The 16,285-nt window shown below is 39.4% G+C and overlaps 1 protein-coding gene across 1 annotated transcript in view; it reads right to left on the reverse strand.

Annotated features, from left to right (window-relative positions):
* Positions 1-2,502: 2,502 nt before the first annotated feature.
* The window catches only part of LOC149447503 (potassium channel subfamily K member 6-like), a 50,398-nt gene continuing 36,615 nt past the window's right edge, over positions 2,503-16,285 (reverse strand). The window contains exons 3-4 of the mRNA XM_089652525.1: positions 11,309-11,704; positions 2,503-7,869 (exon numbers count right to left, since the gene is read on the reverse strand). Of these exons, the coding sequence (XP_089508651.1) occupies positions 7,646-7,869; positions 11,309-11,704 (620 nt within the window). The 3' untranslated portion in view covers positions 2,503-7,645. The remainder of the gene's footprint in view (positions 7,870-11,308; positions 11,705-16,285) is intronic.

The following is a 16,285-nucleotide window of genomic DNA, read 5'->3' on the forward strand; positions in this document are numbered from 1 at the left end:
CCAGAGGAGCTCCATGGTCTTCTTTGATTCATAGCATAATGTAACAAAAATGTAAATTAAAGTGCCACACAACAGCTAAAGGTCCATATATGAATTTATTACAGTATTCAATGCGTTTCTGGGGTCCACAGCCACTTCTTTTATTGGGGTAGAAAAACATAAGGACATCTCTATATCAATACAATATAGTATCCACTGCTCTGGGTCATAGTTTAAACCAAATAGTATCGGGTGTTTTGTTTGTTTGTTTTTTTTAAACGGATGGTGGAGACATTTTTTTTTTTTTGCCAAAGCTAGACCTGGGCTTTAAAGCTTAACTCCACCTTACCTTCAGTCTTATACAGTTGTACAGACTCCTCTCCTGTACTGCAATCGTGTACTCTGATTTCACTATAGCAAGTTAGACAGAGTCGGTCTCATTTCTTTTCTTGACGGAGGACATCCAACATGATCCAGTTCTTTCCTACCTAGCCTGTCTCTGACCTATCCTCTTCATTCATTGGATTTCAGTCATGAATGATCAGCATCACAGGTGGGCTTTCCCTTAGCAGTAGAAATGTCTACTTCTCCAAACTGATATCCACACATCAAGGCATTTTGATATTTGCAGAACTCCTCCTAAGAGTCAGCCCACTGCTTGCATCCAGGTTGGAGGCTCTTAAAGCGATATTAAAGGTTCAATTTAAAAAAAAAAAAATAAAGAACTAAAAATCATGTTATATTTACCTGCTCTGTGCAGTGGTTTTGCACAGAGCATCCCAGATCCTCTTCTTCTCGGGTCCCCTGCCGGCACTCCTGGCTCCTCCTTCCTGTTGGGTGCCCCCATAGCAAACAGCTTGCTATGGGGGTACCCGAGCATGCACGTTCCCAAGCTGCTGCTCTGTGTGTCTATTCACATACGGAGCCTTGGCTCGGCCCCAACCCCTCTGTCTCCTCATTGGCTCACTGGCTGTGATTGACAGCAGCTGGAGAAAATGGCTCCCACTGCTGTCTCAACCAATGAGGAGGCAGAGACCTAGGACAGCTGAGGTTCTCGTGGACATCACTGGATCGCGATGGGTCTCTGGTAAGTATTAGGGGTGCTGGGGGGACTGCTGCACACAGAAGTTTTTTTACCTTCATGCATAGAATGCATGAAGGAAAAAACCTTGAGCCTTTCCAACCACTTTAAGAAGAGTATGGAGGCAAGGTGGTGTAAGGTTTTCAGGATGCCATGTATAGCACTCTGCTGGCCCCTCCTAACAGCCATGATCTGCCTTCATTGCATAGAGAAGCACCCGTCCCAAGCATTTGACACAACTATTGGCAAATGAGGTTTAATGTTGATAAATGTAAGGTTTAGCACTTGCAGGCTAAGAATATGCATGCATCATACATACTAGGGGGGTACAACTGGGGGAATCAATGGTGGAGAAGGATCTAGGAGTTCTGGTAGATTACAAACTTAATAATGGCATGCAATGCCAAGCTGCGGTTTCTAAAGCAAGCAAAATCCTCTCTTGTATTAAAAGAGGTATAGACTCCAGAGAGAGAGATATCATATTACCCCTGTACAAATCATAGTAAGTCCTCATCTGGAATATGCAGTTCAGTTTTTTGGCACCAATTCACAAAAAGAACATTGGCGAACTGGAGAAAGTACAGAGAAGGGCAACCAAACTGATAAGAGGCATGGAGGAGCTCAGCTATGAGGAAAGATTAGAGGAACTGAATTTATTCTCTCTTGAGAAGAGGAGATTAAGGGTGGATATGATCAACATGTATAAATACATAAGGGGGGGGATATGATCAACATGTATAAATACATCAGTGGTTCATATAGTGAACTCGGTGTAGAGCTATTCACCCTGAGGTCATCACTGAGCACAAGGGGGCACTCTTTTCCGTCTGGAGGAAAAAAAATGTAATCTCCAAAACACGGAAAGGTTTCTTCACAGTGAGAGCTGTGAAAATGTGGAATAGACTCCTTCAAGAGTTGGTTCTGGCCAGCTCAGTGAATTGCTTTAAAAAAAGGCCTGGATTCTTTCTTAGATACACAGAATATAACTGGTTACTAACATTTATAGGTAAAGTTGATCCAGGGAATACCAGATTGCCTCTCGGGGGATCAGGAAGGAATTGTTTTTCCCCTGCAGGAGCAAATTGGATCATGCTTTGCTGGGTTTTTTTTTGCATTACTCTGGATCAACTGTGGGTATAGGATTATATATATATTTTTTTTTAAATGGTTTAACTGGATGGACTTTTGTCTTTTTTCAGCCAGACTATGTAACTATATGTAATGAAAGCAGAAGTATTTTATTTAAAAATTTAATTAGCCTAAATTTAATTTAGGAGGAGGGAACCAGGAATGGCAATATACAAGCAGATTAAACTTCATCTTAAAAAGGTATACATTCCATAACGACTCAGTGTATGTGTACACTGAAAAACAGATAAATCGTTTTACATGACTATCACAAATCTTTCAGAAACCATTTTAAAAGTAATGAACCGACAAGGTTACAAGACTGACTGATATTTTATTAAAATTTGTATACTGCATGAACATCAGTCGGTGTGAGTACACAATTAGCAGTAAACAGTTTCAGCAAATACAATAAGTTATTGAAATGACGCAGCTTTATCATTCGATGAGCATAATCATTCCATAATTTATTAACATTCTAAAAATGCATTACAATCTGCATGTAAAACGTAAAGGCAAACTGTTCTAACATGGGTAAATCCATTCAAAACAGTGGGTGATATAAATAGTGCACTATTGACAAATGAGCTTCCTCTGGAAGGCTTGCTCTTACACGGTCCATTATTCAAACAGTGGGTCTGTTTAGAACACAACCTAAAGTGAACCTGTATACCATTTTACAATAAAAAAAGAATTGCTTAAGAGCAGACACCACATCTACTGTGACACCCTTTTCACACGTTTTGTATTGGGGTTTGACTTGACATCATGGCTAGGTTCCACTAGCTGCCATCTGCCTTGTCTAATTATCTTCTTACTACTTTTTTTTTTTAAACTGCAGAACAATTGTGAGAGTTGGACCTACTGTACAACTTTGATGTGTTTCAGCCCCCCCCCCCAGGGACACCAATGCTGGTATAGTGTTTCCACCCCTGTGAAATCCTTCCAATTCACAAAACAAAGCCAGTGATATGCCATTATGGCCCCGGTATCAACAAAGTCTGTGTTATCTGAATGCTAAACAAAATGGAGACCACCCCAATTTATAACTAGCCTTTAAGCAAGGTGTGTTATCTACATGGGCAATCCTTCACAGAGGCAGAGGCTTGACAACAGCACTGGTGTCAACAGGGTGACAGAGGAAGGTGTGCCAACTATAAATCTGGCCATACACAGAGCAATTTGTACCAGTTCCTTTTGAACAGGCAGTGAATTGAGCTATGGGTGACACTTTCAGCACCCTCCCACCCGACATCCTTTAATCGGAACATCAAAGGAGCTGGGTAGAAAACAGTCAGTCCATGCAGCCATTGTATGGTTTTCTGATGGCCGTGGGTGTCAGCTGTCAAAATACAATAGCCAGCAGTGCAGATTCCTCCAACCACGCTGTTTAGCATGGATGGGGGAATCAATATATTCCTCTCATTTAGTCTATGGGGCTGAACAAGATAAATCTTATTGTGTTTGGGTCAGCTTTAAGTAAAGTAAAGGAAAAATACTACACTGCAGCGATAAGCAGATAATAAGGATCCTAAATATATTAAACTCATACCGCCCATAGTTCAGTACAGTTTTAAAGTATAAAGTTTAGTTTTGGACAGGGTGGAGAAGGATCAGAACCCTTTTTTATTGCAGTCTTTGCTCCCATTATGGAGATTCACCCTCTATTTGTCCAATTTACTATCGTCACCGAAAGTGAAAGAAAAAACGAAATTTTGGGCTGTCAATAGAACATTAATAGAGTGGAAACCTTTCAATGGGGACACTAGTTCTGGTGACAACCTAGGATTCTTTCACCTTCACTCACTTCCTTTTTTGGCTATGGAACAGGAAGTGAATGGAAATCTCCCCAATGGGACACAGATGACAAAACAACTGACAACGGTTATAACTCTCCCTTTCTCCGTATCCAAAATTTAAAAAAAAAACAAAAAAAAAACTGTGCAACCTAAGGCAGTGCAAAGCAGAAATCTCACTTCATATTTTTAATGCAGAGCTTACAGAACAATGAAAGGCAGCTGCTGATTGGTTACTTTGGGTAAATGCAATTGGTCTTTGACCTATAAGGTTTATTACCATAGATCTCTTATTGGTCCCTATATAAATCAGGAAAAGGAATCATTAGAACCCTATTTAAAGTGTAACTCCACTCTTGCAATGAAAAGAATATTCCCTTCTGGATGATCTATGTGCATTGCAAGGATTTTAACAGACTCCTACTTTTTGTTATTCTGAAGAAACAGTGTTCATGTGCAGAGTGAATATGTATGGGTATGATTTTATAATTATCAACCAGCTGCTTACAGTGCTCTAATGGGGAAAGTTTAAATGTGATTTCACTGACATGACATTTTTGTTGCAGGGGACGCCCAAAATCTGACTTCTAGGAAAATCAGTTGGCCAATCACATAAACAGGAAATGTCATTTCTGGGGGGCGGGGGGGGGGTCTGTACACTGTGTACAGAATGCCTTCAGGTAGCCATATTGCATTTTACAGAAAATTACAGCACTGCAGACTAAAAAAGAAAGGCAATATGTAATAGCATTCAATTACAGTATGACTTGTGTCGCAATTGTATATGTTGTAGTATTATTTTTTTATTTGCAATTTGTTCCCATGAGAGTGGAGTTACTCTTTAAAAAGCAGTGCAGCAAACCCTAATAACCAATCAAAAACATTTGGTTAATGACCCGAGTCCAGTAATATCAAATCCAGCTGGCTGCTATGAGATGTGTACTGTACACATTATCACTAGAATCTGCAATGCTTTCTTAAATACATCAGATATTTTTCATTTTAATGTTCTTCAACACAACACTAATATCCTCAAATCCATTGTGACTGGTACATTCTCACGCAGTGTAAACAACAAGCTCATTCTTCTGCTCTTGCTTTACACTGAAACAAAAATACTTGCTAATCAGATTTTGCCTTACTGATCTATGATTGATACTACTGGATTACTGGTTTCTCTTTGCCGTTTGCATTTCTTTACTGAGTAAATATAAAAAAGCATTAAAAAAACACACACAACATACTATTTTAAACACATTCTGGAATGTCTGAACATTATAACATTCACAACAATCTCACAATTCCCTTTATTACATGGTATTACGTGGTATGACTACCACAGTTATCCAATAAGGAAAAAAAAAAGAATCTACAAAGTGCAATAAACTACAGTAAACTGAAGCCAGGCTGGTGGCTATGGAGGACAACACTTTGTATATAGTACTTTCTTTATACCACTTTTCTGAATAAACTTGATATTTTAATTCCACCTCTTGCCAGGCTTCTCATATAGTTTCTACAGCTAGAAATAACACATGGTAATCCGTACAACTTTATCATGATTCCTCCTTCTCTTAACACCCAACTCCAAGAAATGTGAAAGTTATCTCTTGCAATGCGGCTATGCCCATACTGCAAGGCTTAATTGCACATTTTGTCTAGGGAGAGGAGAAACCGTTTTACTTACCTAATGCTCTGCTCACCTGACAGATGGTGCTCCCCCACAATCTATCAGTGGACTGTCCCTCAGCATCATCACATCCAATGCAGAGCTGTGGACCCTACATTGGCTTGTTGAAGGCAGGACCTTAGACCACTAGAGCATAGGGGAGAAGAAGCTGCAGGGACCAGTATAGCAGCATGGAAGAGGAGTAAGGTAAATCTACTTTAACAGGTCCCCTAGGCCAAAAGAGCAATTGAACTCACTGAACACTGAACTCACACAGCAAGGGATCATTTTCCAGTTTCCCAGAGCTGGGTTTTGGTTTATTGTTGCTAAATGTCTGTTTTCCAATCCTGCCCATACTATGGAAGTCAAGCAACCATCACAATGTCTTTGGACTACCACAGGAAGCAGCAGACATCTTGGTTGACCAAGGGAAAAGGTTTGCATTGTTGGATCTGTTTTTAAGATGAGTTTTCTGAAGAGTCTTTTTGACCCCAGCCTATCACATATATAATATATAGTCAACTTTAGGCCTTATTGTAGAAGCACCAAACCTTATTGTAGGAGCACCAAGTTTAATTCAGACAAGTCCTCAATAAAACATGAGAACTGAGACGTCTCATATGCTGTTGCAGTCCAAGTTCAATTCTTTCAGGGATGTGTCAAGGGGTGGATGGAAGGGGCAGCTGCCTTTGGCACAATGGTTTATTGCAATTATGGGGGCACTGCTGGACATTTGATCCCCTAAACTTGCACATCATGACGCGTGGGGGGGCCTTGTTTGGTATCTTAGCCCTTGGCACTGGATGACCTTGTCCTGGCAATTAATTCTATAACCCTTGCCACTGGTTTGGATTTTGTCTGGTTCCTGCTGAATCGGCCTGTAGAAACATTCAAGAAGGTATACAAAGGCATCACATACATGTATGTATTAGGTACCTGTGTGGTTTTAGGTATGAGATATTCCCTCAGCACAGGTTTGAACTAGAATACATACACAACACGGGTGTTTGACTATAAAAAGTAATCTTGAGCAATGCGAGGCTTACATTGGAAGGTGCAGATAGTTAAATAATAAGAAAATTCAAATTTAAAAAAATAGGAGTCTTTTTTTGGGTCAAAAACAAAAACTACAAAAACTATAACAGTGAATAAAATAATGTGAAATATAAAGGTTTAGATTATTATGCTAATTTCAATCACCTTAAAGCTGAACTCCAGATATAAAAGACAAATGAATGTAGCTCTGTAATCGTTAGTGCATCTTTTTTTTTTTTTTTACAATGCAAGCAGTGCCTGAATTTGACCATGTCTCAGCCTCTTGAAGTCTCCCTACAGAAAGAAGCAGCACAGGGATCCAATCAGTTTATGTGCTAGCAAGGAGCATTCAGATAGGAGGGGAAAGCAGAATGACAGAGAGGTGAGCTCATCACTGTGCTGCTTCTGCTTTCACTCTCACTGGCTGGGGAAGGTCCAGGATAACCTGGGCTCACAAAAAGTGGTTGAATGATGTTGGCCATCAGACTGAACATACATCTAGAGGCAGAAAAAGTACTTCAGGGAACTCTATGGCTTGGATGTGAATATTGCAGCAAAAGCTGCTTTTATTTTTTTATGGACTATTCATTTGTTTATCCTGTTATGTAAAGCTAGAGTTCTGCTTTATTTGAAAAACAAAAATAAGAGTGTGCATTTTTCACAACAGGTGATACCAATCATATGCATTCATTTATGGTTAATAAAAAAGTGAATATTGGATATATAAAAATAGATCACATTTCTGTGATAATGTTACATCAGTTCAAAGTGGAACTGGCACCAAAACCCATTCATATGGGCTACAGAACCTAAAACAGGATAGCACAATGGCATGAGGTCCATCAGGTTATATAGTTTAGATGACAGCTGAATATCATATTGGACATTTGAATGCACTATAACAGTATACTGCCCTTTATAAAGTTTATTTGGCCCCACAGCTTTTGTCTGTTTAGGTTATCGATTGATGGATGCGTAACCGGCTTGAGTTGTATTGAATGGTCTCTTGGGCTCAGGATCCTTGACAGTGGTAGAGTCTGGGGTGTCCAGAATGGGCTCCTGGTCTTCCTGGTCATGGAGGTGGGGGAGGTAGAAGAGGTCAGTGAGTCCATGGAGATCCGCGGCCTTGTGGAAGGTCTGAAGGACAAGCAGCATGGCCATAAGACCAAGTAAGAGGTAGACTGTTGAGAGAGATGACACAAAACTATGAAGTAGACACTTTAAAAGATCTCTTCAAGGCTGACTACATGAATATGTTTTTTTCTAGACTTCTCAAATGACCAAAGCACATGCTAGACAAAAGATTATCAATTCCAATCACTGCAAATTTTATGTGGTCAAAGTAGATGGATGGATAGCATAAGCAGTTGCCACACACATATTTATTCCATTATTTTTTTTTTCTTTTATACAATACAGGTTTTTCCTTTTTTCAGAATAAATGAAATAATTCAGCACACCAACGAAATTGTTTTCAAATTTCATTTTACATTCATCAGAAAAAGTATAATATACGTATACACATAATACAAGGGATCACAATAAATCCTGAGTACTATGCCTGCTTTCATTTTGTATGCAGTATAGGTAACATTATATAGATAAATTGTGACATCCCAGTACAGAAAAGTTTCAGAAAGAGTTACCATACACAAAGTATGTAGAGGCACACCAGGTGAAGATGGCAAAAAGAGACAAGGTTTTGTCTCCTTTCTCAAGTCAAATCCAACCATATATAAACAACCATGTGATTGGAAAACAATATTTGGTGTGCTGATCTATTTGATTGTGTTAGAGATTTGTTTGAGGAGGTCTCCATTCTGGTTATAGCACCTACCTCCTACTTACTTTGAATGTACGAGTATCCTTACATACTGGGCTTAGAAAATTGGCAGTTCCCTTGGCAGAAAAAAACATTCATATAGAGCATTTTTGTACTAGCGTTTAGATGCATTTAGCATTTTTTCTACCATAAAACGTCTCTCAAAAATGCAATGTAGAAGACTTTTCATTTCTGCCTCTAAATGCTGAGCTGAAAATATGCCTCTAAACATCCTAATGGGCATGAACTCATAGGATAACATCTAGGTGCTTCTACAGACAAAACAAAAAACTCCTGTAGAAGCCGTGTTTTTAAGCTCAGTGTGCATAGACCCTAATAAATAATGTGTGCATTGTTCATTTACAGTACATGTATCCCTTTGTTCATGCCTTGTTGCATAAAATGCCTCCTTCAGCCACTTCCTGTCTGCATGCACTGGGTGAGCAGCTGCATGTCATTTCTTTGGGCAAATTACCTGATGGTGACAACAGTGAGCAATACCTTTGTATTGTGTTTATAGTAGCGTAGCAGGGTGACAAAACAGAAGCCAATTGGTAGACAGGGACGGTGTGCTATCACCCTAACAGGAAGTACATGAAAGGACATTCATGGCAGAATCACCAAGTATTAAATTAATAAAACCTGCAGATTTAGATGTATAGAAAATTACCTTTGAAATTACTTTAAGCCCCGCTTCACACTGATGCGGTGCAGAATTCGCAGTGTTTTCTGTGCAAATTCCACACCACATGAGAATCGCACCCCGTTCATGCAAACCGCTGCAGGTGTGTATGTTAAGTTAACAACACCCTGAAAGCGGTCTGCAAAACACAGTGCGATGTGCAGAACCGGATCGCATAGGTGTGAATACCAATGCGATCGGATTCTAGTACGGATCAAAAAAAGGGTCCTGCACATTTTTAGTGTGGGTGCGGTGCGATCAGAGCCATACAAAACGTATGGCTCCAATCGCACCGCATACAAATCGTATGCGATTGGCACAGGAATGTGGTGCGGTTCCTGTGCGAATCACATGCGATATACCGCACCGCACATATATGAACCCGGGCTCAAAAGTTAAAGCCTAAATTACATTTTAGTGACTGAGTTTACATAAGCTTTAAAGCAGGCTCTCTTGACTAAGATTCCACCAGAGGTTGATTGGGATTCCTTGAGCAATGAACAATGCTTGCCTCTCAGCTAAAAAGATCATTGGTCTCAATGGTTATTTATCTATCTATCTGTGAGAGAGAATTCTTCCCACTGACCACATATGTATGACGCATTCTTCCCACTGACCTTCATTCTAATGTACCATGAGCTGTAGATATAGCGATTATTAGCAGGTGTTCACTGACATGGGAAAGTTATTTTATGGGTTATTCAATGTTAAAAGGGTTGAGAAATGCTGCTTTAAACTATCATTAAAATAGAACTGTAGGCAAAACATTTTGTTTTCATTTTGAATGGAGTAAGGGAGGGTTATAACCGGTCAGGTTTTTTTTTTGCCATCTATATCCCATCATGGAGATTTACCTTCACTTCCTGTCCAATAGCCAAAACAGGAAGTGAGAGGAAATCCTTTCAAATTAAGGAAATCCTTTAGGGCCCTCAGGTCACTAGAAATAGTAAAAATAGTATCCCCATTGGGAGATTTCCCCTCTATTATTTTTCTAGGGACAACCCAAAATTTGTGATTTGCTTTTACTTTCAATTTTAATGATAACTGTAAAAAGGACAAAAAAGAGAACGTGCATTTCCCTAACGGGCACAGACAGCAATGAAATCTGACAGGTGTACAAATCCCTATCCACGCTATCCAGAACTAAAAGAAAAAAAACGTTTTGTCGTCAGTTATACTTTAACCCTAAAAAGGCCTTCTGGGGAAGACTGGCAATGTGGACAGTGGTCCCCTTTATATACTGAGCTAAAACTACAAGTCCTCAGACACAGCATTTGTATTAATATAAAACAATGGTTATTTATAGGACATCCACACCGGTTTCCAGAGATAATATTTGGTAGTAGTGTCTAAAAACCACTGCAAGTGGAAAGTGAAGCTACCTGAATAGAAATGCAGTCAGCCGATTCAAAAAGCAAGAAGAGCAAAATGAGCAAATCCTTTCCATCATGTGATCCTCCAATACGAAACCAAGACTGCCGCTTAGCTGTGACAGCATCCAGCTCATCACAGACACAGCAATTAAAAGTCGTCTTTGTTTTGCTATATGTCATAACATGTAAATGTTACCAATGTCCAGGGGAAAAAAGTCACAGCAAGTCTGCAAATGATGAGAGCATGCAAGGTCCCTTCACGCTAGAATAAGGATCTTTATCTACAGCCATGTGACTGTAATTTTCAGTATCCCACTGAACTCGGCTCATCTGTCACTTTTTTCACCTAGCCATACACATTAAAGGCTAGGTTCACCATTAGTAACATGGTAAATGTTACACTTGTATTTGGGGTGTAACATGTTACTAATGACATGCCATTATCACCCCTGGATCCCCCAATGTGATAGCAGGTAGGGGATCCTCTCCCTGTACCATCTGTCACATTTTAAAGACAGCAACTGTCTGCCAGTATGGAAGTACGGGTAGGCAACTGTCAGGAGTGTCTGCAGGAGCCTGACATTGCACGCCTGATCCACTTTTCTATACATTTATGGATGGTTGGCAAAGTTGACACTTTCATTATTTTACAAGCTGTATAGGGAGCGTTGTGCATATTCACAAAAATAATCTATCCCCATCCCCCCCCCCCCACCCCCCTTTCCTAGATTCCTTATACTTACAGGCCACAGACACCTTGTAGAGTTGTCTTAACCACTGGTTGTCCTGTTCCCCCGGGACGTAGTCTCCTAGGCCAATAGTGCACAAAGAAATAAAACAGAAATAGAAGGCATCCAGGAAACTCCAGGAACTTTCTATGGCGTTGAATATGGCCGCAGGAACAATAAGAAACAGAATCAAAACCAACACACTTAAGACAATTAGGTGAACCACGGTCACTTTTTTCCGGTCAAATCCTTTGTAAAGCTGGAAGAAACGAATAGGGCTGTAGGTGAAGGTAGCCATGAGACGCTGGACAGCAGCACTAAGGACCAGCATGGTGAAAGGGACGCCAACAAGAGCATAGAAGATACAGAAGGCTTTCCCAGAGTCGGTCAGGGGGGTGGTGTATCCATAACCTGAAAAGCATAAAATGGGTTCATTATTGATCGATATGTAGAAAATTTTCATATGTACTCCTCATTTAAAGTGTATGTCTGAGCAAAATTAACAAAAAAGAAACAATACACTCACCATATCTCTGCAATATATGCACCTTTCCCCATGTTTTGCATCTTAAGAAGTGCAATACCTCTGTTGTACTGAAATTCCAAGCACTGTTAGCCTAGCAAAGTTCTCCACTGCTGGATCACAGAACCCCCCCCCCCCCAGCTTTGTGTTGTGGAGATGAAGAAAGCAGGAGTTTCTGTAGTCCAGAAGGACGAACTGGGCAGGCCTGACAACAACTTGGGGTCTCCATGTTTTTGCTATTTAGTACTCTGGTAATTTAATTGGCAATTGCTCAGTCATGCAAAACAGTACCCAAATTAAATTTATATACCATACTTTTTTTTCCACATATATAGAGCTTTCTTTTGGTGGTATTTAATCATCATTGTGTTTATTGTTTTTTCTTATATACACGAAAAAATACCAAACACTTTGACATGTTTTTCCATAGCTTGCAAACAAACATTCTTTATACATTTTGGCCAAAATGTAAATCGGGTACATTTCTTTGATCAATAAAAACCCAATTCAGAGTATATTGTTTAGTCTGTAGGAAAGAGTGTACAAACTATGGTTTATATATTTGAAAATTGATCAGTCCTGATGTACTGATGGCCTATTCAATTTCTTAAAACCCTAAAATGACAGGACAGCACAAATACACACCAAATGACCCCTTTTTGTGAAGCAGGCAGCCCAAGGTATTTAGTGAGAGGCATGGCAAGTTTTTTAAAGTTGTAATTTTTTGTCACAATTTTTTGAAAAATGAAGAAATGAAAAAAGTAGATTTTTTTTTAATTTTTTTTTTTGCATACTGTTATTAGTGCAGTATAGCGTCATCATGTGACTGGTGCGACAGTGGAATACTGACTGTTTACAGTTTGTAGAAAAAAAAAAATTATTTTTTACATTCTGTCATCAGCATAGATCAGTATCACCATAGTGACACTGTAGTACTCTGGGGTGGGGAGTGATCAGAGATTTTTTTTTTCTATACTGTGATTACTTGTTACACTGGTGATTGCTAACAGCAATTGTTTCAACTGGCATAAATGTCTTTCATTAATGACTCATTGTTTACTATTGTGGTGCTGTGATTGGCCCATAGCTATAACATGGTATAGGTACTGGTATTGCCCCAGGTACCATGCGATAGCTGTGAGCCAAGCACAGCATCACAACAGTATGCACACTGTCATGAATGAAAGCCATTCATGACAGTTTTTCTTACCTATTATGATGTGATTGCTTTGACCAGCAATCACATGATACCCTGGCAGCTTACAGTGTCTGGGTATGGAGCATTGTGATCCACTGTGTCTACCAAACAGAGTGATCCACTGTGTTTACCAGACAGAGTGGTCACAGGATCGCGTGGCTGCATGCCCCAGGGGGTGCGCCAGTGCGCATTAGCACTGCGATCTACTGGGATGTAAAAATGGCCATTCAACCACCCTTAAAACTTTGGTCTTGGTTCCCTAGTAACTACAAATCCAACACTAACAAAATAATCTTGTTTCATGGACTACCACAGACTGAAAATACTTTGTCCACAAATACCATCAAAATATATTTTAAAAAGTGTATAATTTTGATGGTATTTGTGGACAAGATAGTATTTTCAGTTCATGGTAGTCCAAACAGGATTTTGCTGTTAGTGAAAGATACAGTTTACAGCTACTATAAGTATTTTTTTTTTTAAAAAGAGAGTTTTAGATCTGTTATTTATTCGCTGCTTTATATTTTCATGATTTTAAATGTTCCCTCTAGAATTCACCAGTCAAGGGATGTGTTTAGCATCTTGTTTCAGACCGCGACTGTGCTTCACTGCTCAAGTCTATGGTTCAAATCTAACCGTACTGAAAATCAACAGTCTGTTCAAAATGCTAACTGAACTTATCTCAACAATTGTTAACATAAACTTGGAACCTGCCTGAGCAATACAAACTAAGCAAATGATGAAAATACATAAATGTACCATTACCTGCACTACATCCCATTAGGGTAAAGCCCTTTTATCTGACATGATCAAATATCATAGATGACCATAACTAGTCAATATATCACATATTGCTCCTCCTATTGCCCCAGACTAAGTTGTGGCAGCATTCCTTTGCTTAGGGTGGAGATTGTAAGCAAAAAATTTAAGGCTAAAATATGCTGTTGTGCAATATTCTCCTCTGACCTTAGAACTATTTAGTGAGTGAATGGAGAGAAAGGTCAGTTTCTTGAACTAGGGAGCCAGACTAATTTAGCTGGTTTGTTCTCTTACATATTTTGGCAAGTCAGCAAATTCAGGGGCTGAACATATGATCATGCGATCAGTTTCCTCATTCGGGGTGAAGACAAAAAGTTAAGCAACACAAACATATAACCATCATGTTCCTCAGCTTTCTATCAAAACAGTCAGTTCAGGCCTCAACTGCTGACATCTGCACCACGCATGTGGCGAAACGGATAATTATCAATCAGATATAATGCCAGGAGACTCCTTTTCATACAGGAGAAAAGCAGTTTCAAAAACACGGCCAAAGCCAAAGTGATTTTAGGTATGTTTTTTCTGCCAAAACGCTGCTGCTCCCGGACGTGCTGGCAGAGGGGTTTTTTCTGCCGTTAAACACCCCGCCTGTAAACTCCTATGTGTGCATTGACATAGACTAACACTGTGGGGTGTTTAGAGGAAGAAAAAAAGTCCAATACTCCTGTCAAGTGGCATTTCAACATCCAGTGTGCATGAAGCCTGAGCACTGATACAGCATCACACCAAACATTACATTTTTTAATAAAACTGTTTGATAGGTGCATTTTAAGGTATGTGCCCATAGGCGTGTTCTGTATTCAAGGTATATTGTGAAACATGCGTGGGATGTAATATACACAGTCACAGCACACCACAACCACTATGGGACTATACATATGTGCAACGCTTTGCTCATTGAAGAAATACCAGAGGCCTGTTAAAGTATATCTATATCAAAGAACAAAAATATAATACATTTCAGCTAACTAGTCCATAGACATGGTGAATGCATTCATTTTTTTTTTTAGGATTTTTTTCCTAGATTTCCACCTAGTTATCCTGCCAGTAACACTCTTCCTGTTCTAGGCTGAGAATCAACACTTGCCCACCATATTGCATCAATGAATGGAGGAGCAGCGTTGTCATCTTAGGAGAGAACTACAGACCTTCCCTCTCCCCATCTATGAAGCAAAGGATGGGGTGTTCTGTAGTCCACAGAGGTGATAGATAAGGACAGTACTGCAGAGTGCATCAGATTTCTTGCACAAATTCAACAGATATAACAAAACACTATCAATGGTTTATATTTCATACCAAAAAGGGAGCAACCAAGAAATTCATTTTTAGGGTTATAACAGCAATGCACACTGGGTGTTTGGCTGCGGCCTGGGGCCCAGTGTGCATGAGGCCTAAAGTCAGCCATAGACCATGGGTTGCAGAAATAAAAATCACTTGATTTCCCCATCAACACAGTCAGTGTTCTACTGGGGTTTTCCCGCTGGAAGAACACAGTGATTACTGCTAGTGACTATAATAGCCGCTAGCAATAATCGCATTTAAAACCCAACAGACTGGTTTTACTTGCTCTAAACCAGCTCTGAATTTGCAGAGGTTTGAACCATCTATGGCCAGCTTTAGATACATTTGTACCAATAAATACTATAGGTTTACATTGCCTACATATAAACAGTCCCTAGCTATTGAAGGTTACACATACAGTATAAATGTCAGTTTTGGTTACCTGAACAATGGATGGGAGCACACAGGCAAAACATGTGCAATCAAGCAGGTTCATGTATGCCCAATTATACAAGATTCATTTTACAAAGTATTTTTTTAATTTGCCTACGTACCGCCATTTTTCAAGAGGGATTACATCATCTAAACAATCTGGAGCACTGTACAGTGAGTTTCTAACACTGTGGTGTCCCAGGAGCACACATTTTAATGTGAGTGGATATATATTTTTTTAATAAAGGCTATTTTTGGTTGTACATACTACACTCCATTCAGCATTTTTTTACATAATTGCGGAGTGGATTGGATCTATACAAAGTGTTAGCAAAGAGTTGGCAAAAGAGTGGGAAGACTTTGTACCATATATACCTGCCAGGGTTAAAAGGGAAAAGTGCAGTTTGACCTGTCATTATGGGTCAAACTTTGCGGTGAGTGCATAAGTGTGTTGGAGGTGGGGAGCACAATAAAACAAACATATTGAATAATAGCGGTGTATTACATCTGATCACACAAAATCATTGTGGAATACATGGGACTGTTCATCACGATTTATGTTGTAAAAAGTCACATGATTTTTGTTGGAAAAGTATCACAAGCACTGTGGATATTACAGAATAATATATATATATATCCATCCATTGGAATATATGCCCTTGAAGTAGTTTGATCATTAAGTATTCACAAGCACTGGAGAGTGTTTTCACTGTCTCTGTTTATTAGAGCACATTCAAAA

The sequence above is a fragment of the Staurois parvus genome, unplaced genomic scaffold (assembly GCF_062004578.1).
Source record: "Staurois parvus isolate SC_StPar_1 unplaced genomic scaffold, SC_StPar_1.0 ptg000684l, whole genome shotgun sequence".
Lineage (NCBI taxonomy): Eukaryota > Metazoa > Chordata > Amphibia > Anura > Ranidae > Staurois > Staurois parvus.